Source organism: Electrophorus electricus, chromosome 6 (assembly GCF_013358815.1).
Source record: "Electrophorus electricus isolate fEleEle1 chromosome 6, fEleEle1.pri, whole genome shotgun sequence".
NCBI classification, from domain to species: domain Eukaryota; kingdom Metazoa; phylum Chordata; class Actinopteri; order Gymnotiformes; family Gymnotidae; genus Electrophorus; species Electrophorus electricus.
Genome location: NC_049540.1, coordinates 12,640,479 through 12,646,915, shown reverse-complemented (window position 1 = coordinate 12,646,915; position 6,437 = coordinate 12,640,479). Strand labels below are relative to the sequence as shown.

Here is a 6,437-nt window from a genome sequence, read left to right as displayed (position 1 = left end):
CAAAGAAGTGTACTTTTTGTAGGCCTGATGATAATCCATTATTCTCAAAATTGTTTGAAGAGCGCTTTTCGTTGAATGTTTCAATGAGTGCATATTGCACGCGTGATAATGTATTAAGCTACACTTGCGGAAAAGCAATACTTCAAGGTTTGGGTGGGGAAGGCAAAAGGTACGTCAGGCCGCCTGTGGGGAAACTTTTAACGTCACACCACATTATCCTGGCTGATATATAAAACAAAAATTAGTGTTATGTTTCAGGTCGATTTGAAACTATCGACATTCGTAAAACTGTGAAAATTCGTAGAATTGTATTTATGAAAAAAATATATATGTGGACTAGATAAGTTTACTGTTACCGAAAAAATAAAGTAAATTCTCAAATATTTTTCTTGTACTGCTAGGACAAATAATACCACAGACCTTGATGTCTACAGCACCTCAGTGTCTGCAACACTCGTACAGTCCGTCTGCAGCGGAATAAAATTTCTACATTTTAGTTACATACGTTTGCCTTTTATATCTGCTCGGAAGGTTTAATGGAAACGAGGTGAGTTTTTAGGGGTTTTTGTACATTTTGGTGATTTACGTATTTACAAAACGAAGGCTTGAACATTGCTGTTAACGGTGGTTATCTGGCTAAAGTTACGAAGGCTCTGTTATAGCATGGCTAGCATGGTTAGCCGGGCTAGCGGGCTATGCTTAATGCTTTGTAAGATGGCGGCTTGCTTTAGAAACCAAAGGTGAAATGTTAAGCTAGCAAGCTAACATCCATTGACTTCCTGGAATGTGTAGAACATTTCAGATACGAATGTTTTATTTGATGTAATAGGCAATTGCGGAATTTTGTACTGTGTGTATTTGAAAGCGGGTGTCTTTGATAAATGTACAAGGCGCCAGCTAGCTAGCTAGCTAGCAAGCTAACGATGGCTAACATGATCTTGTAGTAGAGTTCAGCTAGCGATGATCTAGCTAACGTGGGTTAGGTACGCTAGCTAGACAGCCCGTTCAGATGCTGTGTTTCCGTGGCTAGCTACTTGCCTGTCCATCTTAATAATCCAGAATTGTCCACACAGAGCTAGCTAGCCAACCAATATGTTGCAAAATGGGAATTCTTTGTATGCTATTTATTATAATTTATTGATATCACTTTCCTTATCTGAATGCTCTTTGAAGGTTTAGTATGCTACCGTGTTCACTGGTCTGCAGCATTGCCATTTAATAATAAAGAAGACTTTAAATACGCAAATCCAATCTTCCCTTCAAGAAGCAAAGAATTAACATTTTTAGGCTTATATCTTGATCCGGCAAATAGATGTGCGACTGAGTAAAAGAAACACATTCTTTCATATCGGTTCATTGAGATCCTCTAGCTAATAACCTTTTCTTTATTCTCGTTTGGTCTTGGATACACGTAGCTACATGTTGAGTCAGAATGCCCGCTTCTGCAGGCATATGGTTTGCGGTCTGCACATGCACTCTGGTTTACAAACGTTTAATTTGATCTGCTCAGGTGAACGAGTCTGGAACTAGAACAAGGTCTTGCGTCCCGTAAAATGAATTCGTGGTGTTGATTGTTAGGGAGTCTGTGAAGCTAATTATTTTTCGCATAAAATCTCTGGCAATCGGCGCCCTTTAATTTATTTGTTTTAGTCGATTGGTTCCATTAATTAAACTATGTAACAGAAATAGCCAAGCTGTTGGTTCTGTTTTATTTTCTTTAGATTTTTATGAGGCCATTAACTTCAGGCAACAACTGCAAAGGCTTAGTTACTCCCTTAAGAAAAATGAACTAGGATAGTTTCCTCTCTACACCTAATGACTCATTTTACCTAGGAAGTACGACTTGATGTTAGAATTTCAGACGAGCTATGGAATTTAAGTCACCGATAACAAGGCATTGAACCCATTTTTATTGGCTGTAACTGGATTTGTAGTCCGTCTATTCTGTTCTGAGGTCTGTCCTAGCAGATTAGGCATGCTAAGATTTCAGGAATGATTTACCGGTGAAACTGGAATCAGTGATTGTTTTGTCCTCACCTTAACTGATTTTTCCTTAAACTGTAGAAGATGTAGAGTATAGTGTTCTGGGCACGTTTTAGAAAAAGCTGCTGTTATATTAACCTTTTATAACAATAAGTTCATTCATTAAGTACCGTTCGGGATGAACCTGGGTTGGTGATGGCTGGGATCTGTGATGAAGGTGGCCATCCTGTTTCAGGTTGCTACTCTAGCTTTTATCCTTCATAATGGCCCAGTTCTCTGTTTACGCCAGGTCACCTGACATAGACCATGAATTCACCTCTGTTAGGAGGAGAGAGGAACTAAACATTTCTTCCCATCGGTGAATGGCCTTGGCATCTTCAGGGATCAATTTTGGGACTGCATTTCCAAGCAACATCTCAGCCAGCTGAGCCATCAGGGAGCTTTGGGCATGTTGGACATCAACTGATGTTGCACTAAGGCAATAACTGACCATCTCAAACTTGGCCTTTATTGGTTACGTCACAGCTTCTGTGTTGTTTGCTGATACTTCTCAGTAAGAGTGAGCATGAAACCTTGTCCTTCACATCTCTTAAAAGAAATGCAGTTCAACTCGCAGCTTAATCAGGTCTGCCATCTGGAGTGTGTGTGTGTGTTAAGTGGTGCAATGCTTATTTTTCATTGCGCGTTGCCTTTGGTTTTTATAAGGGTTACTTAATCTCCTGGCAGTGGGGCCGTGGTAGTCTAACACAGGACGTGTAATTGTGGTGCTGCGTCTGTGGCCGGGCAGAGCGGGGAGCATGGAGAAAATCCTGCAGGGGCAGGCTGCCACGTTGACTCAGTTTTTAGAGGTTTGTGTCGACTGGACGAAGTTGTGCCCTTTTCCATCTCTGCATCGAAAATCCTCCCCCCTCCCGAGTTCATTATATGGCCATTATCGTGTTTGCCATTAAGGGCCTGTTTTCTGGACACTAGGCTTGGCTGAACTGTCAGTGGTGACATGACATTAGAATTATAGATGCTAGGTATGTCACTTTCTAGCCAAGTCCATTGTAAGAGTAATTGTTAAAATGCTGGCTGTGTTATGCAGCATTACCAGAACGTGGTGTTGAGAGGGCCTTTTTCTCAATCTTTGTTTTATCAAGAATGTGATAAATGAAAAGTTAATTCTTTATTTGATGCAAGTGCTTTATCAAAGTATGGAAATTCTGATGTCTTCACAACCCCAGTTAATAATGGGTTTTCTCGTTTGGAAAAGGGTTATGAATTGAGAATGATTACTGACATGGCATTTAGTCAGAGACCACTCTTAAACCGTGCCTGGTCGGCCCTTCTAGACGTGCTCCGAAAGTTACTTTCACCCGGCTGTGGCCTAGTCTTTGCAGCAGTGCCGTCTGCGGTGTTGGCACTGGCACGAGGTTCCCGCTCTAAGATGTCGCCTTTGGAGCCATGCGAGGGCTGCAACTCGGTAAGAGGCGCACAGGTGCCAGAGGACATTCACTGATTCTGTGCCCAGCAGACATTAGACCTTCTCCTTGCCCTTTTGTACTGATCTGCATCGGGCCGGAGTCAACTCCGTGTATTCACTCGTTACGTTATGTCTGATTTCAGTATTCTGAAGCTTCAGTTTTCTCCTTCGGGGAAAAAAAACCCTTTGTTCTTAGGGGGGAAAAAAAAACCACAATGGTATCCTAAATTGCAGTACCTGTCAATATTCAGGCTCAATGAACTTCTATTGTTAATAGCTGTATGGGTAATGTTCAATGGGAATATGAATACATTACAGCTGGTCCAGGTTAATACATCATCCACTCACCCCCATACATCCGAGTAGCCTTGACTTGGAGCACAGCATGGCCCTGGAAGCTTCGTCGGGCACAGACACCGTGAAAAGCAGCTGTGTGGCAACGCTTTAAATTATCGGATGGCAAAGAAGGTGCTCAGCGGAAAATATTCGACAAGAAATGGAAGTACAACCAGACTGAAGCATAGCTGCACATAAGAATTGTGCTCTGTCACAGTGGGCCTGTTGCTTAGAGGCTATACACCCTACTCCTCATCAGACATCACACGGCACAGTTGAGCTTATTTGCCAGCACGCTTAATTAATACTGTGTCGCCCCTTACCAGGTATGGTTTGATTTACAACAGCGAGCCTGCTTGAGCTAACCTTATGGTTAATCATGAAACACCCATGTTGTTTTTATCCGTTCTTGACGGCGAGTCTGCAGACCCTCATTGGGGAGCGCTGGAAGCCTGTGAGAACTGTAAGCACTCGGGGCCCGCCACAGATCCACGATCAGCTCCCGCCACCGCAGTGCTAACTCCAGTCATCAGAAGAGAAATGACAAAGCTATTTGAAGAATAGCAGAAAGGACCACTTCTGACAAACGTCTTTAGCAGGGCTTCCTTCTACAATGGCCACATGTGTCTTTACTATACCAAAACATAAGGCTTAGATTTGTGGTAAGCATCAACTGCCATGTTTTTTTTTTGTTTTTTTTCCCCACCACCTCCCTCATGTTCATATCATATTGCAGCTGGGGTGGGGGTGGGGGGGTAAATGTCTGTCATTTTTATGATTCCTCCTTGTGCTGGTGTCTTAATGACATCAGTGCTGCAGATGTGGTGTGTGGTTTTGTTTTTTGTTTTTTTTTTTTTGGTGAAAACTGTTAAGGATGAAATAAGAAGTACAAAAAAAAAAAAAAATCCTCTTTCACTTTGCATACATTCACTTACCCAATTACCCTTGCCTGCCCAGAAATCCACCCAACAACCCACCCTTACCCTCCCAAGAGCCCACTTAACAACTGACCCTTGCCCACCTATTACAAGCACCCAAGCATTACAGCAGTGGTTGCATCATTACAGAGAGGTTGCATCAAAGAAAAGAGAGCATGCATATATAGATAGTGTGTATGCAGGGAATGTCATGTTCATGGCCCCCTCTTCTGTTTGCTTTTGAATCTTTGTCTTCAGAATACACGTTCTCGCGCTTACCTTTCACACCTTCTTGCTCCCAAAATTCTCACTTGTCATCCTTGACGTGTGAGACTGGTGCCACAGCTTGTTGAAGTAAAAACAGCAAATTGAAAACGGCTTGATTGCCTGTCGATTTAAGTGGACCGACAGTGTTTGCATGAATGGAGGGATGGCTAAATTTTGTAAATGCTGATTATAGTGTAAGCGTGTGTAAGGCTGTTCTGTAATTTGCCTGGAGAAGAGCATGTGAAGGGCCTTGTTTGGTGAGGCTGTTGGATTAAGCCCACATTTAGCTTTGTCATTGCAGCACAAGCACTGCAGTTTCTTGGTTTGAGCAAGTAAATGGAAATGACGTGGCGTTCAGGCATTTCTTGCTCAGGTGCCTGGGACGTAAAGGTTGAGGTTTCCTTTGTGAGGTTTTGGCGTCCTTTGAGCGAGTCGGCGTTAAGCAGCGCGAGAGACCTGCAGCTACAAACAAGTTTCTGATCCTGCTTTTGAGAAATGGCTGACAGTAGCACAGCCTGTCCCTACAGGGCTTTGGGAATGGGTTCTCTGAGCACCCGATTCAGAAAACCTCCACGGCAGTGAAAGAAAAGATCTGTCAACTCTGGAACCTAAAAATGAAAAAAAAAAACCTTTGCCTTCTGCTGCCTTTTCTAACCCCTCTCTCTCTCTCTCCTCCCTCAGGTACACCGGTAGTGCTGCCATGCTGGCGTGGAGCCCGTGAGCGAGTTGCCCACGTCCCCACCCCCTCCTTCCTCCCCTCCACCCGCGGCCCTGCCCCAGGCTCCGGCGGCGGCATGTCCAGCACGGGCTTCCCTCCCAGCCAGGGGAGCTTCAGCAGCGAGCAGAGCCGCTACCCGCCCCACTCGGTCCAATGCACCTTCGGCACAGGGCGCCACCCTTCGGTAAGCACCCCTGTGCCCCGGCCAGCCAGCCAGTGCTCCAGGCCGAGGTTTCCTGCACCTGCCCTAATGTTTAAAGCAGCACGGCGCCCTGATTCCAGCGCAGTTCAGCGCTCTTGAGGTTCAGATCATTAGTGAGAGTTGTTTTTGTTGTTTATTAGCAAACCGGCTAGCGTATTGTGTAAGGTTAAGATTGTGGATGGCCTAAGGAGCATTTGCTGTTCACCCTGTGTGCCGTCCACACAGATCAGTGAATCGTTACCCGAAACTGCATATTGAACACATCAGTCTGCAGTATAGAATGTTTGCGCACTTTGAACTCGATAACTGTGCTCGCAATCTAAGTCTTCCCGTGTTGCTCTAGGAGTCTCAGCCAGCATAGTTCTTGCTGCTGTGCCACTGACTGCCCTACTACCCCAACCCTCAGTACCCACCCGCCCCGAGCACGTGTTGTACTGCGTGTTGCACGTCAAACGCTGCTCAAGATGAAAGTGCTCTTGGTATTTGTGGGCACGGTCAGAGGTTGCAGAAGGTTACACGCCTGGGGTCCAAGCACTCGACCGTAACGGT

The 6,437-nt window shown here is 44.6% G+C and overlaps 1 protein-coding gene across 11 annotated transcripts in view; it reads left to right on the top strand.

Annotated features, from left to right (window-relative positions):
* Positions 1-436: 436 nt before the first annotated feature.
* The window catches only part of ncor1 (nuclear receptor corepressor 1), a 64,147-nt gene continuing 58,146 nt past the window's right edge, over positions 437-6,437 (top strand). For all 11 annotated transcript variants that reach the window (XR_004776191.1, XM_035527336.1, XM_035527341.1 and 8 more), the window contains exons 1-2: positions 437-547; positions 5,650-5,870. Coding sequence is in view for 10 of the 11 variants with exons in the window: in XM_035527336.1 (XP_035383229.1) it covers positions 5,763-5,870 (108 nt within the window). In the remaining variant the exon portion in view is untranslated. The remainder of the gene's footprint in view (positions 548-5,649; positions 5,871-6,437) is intronic.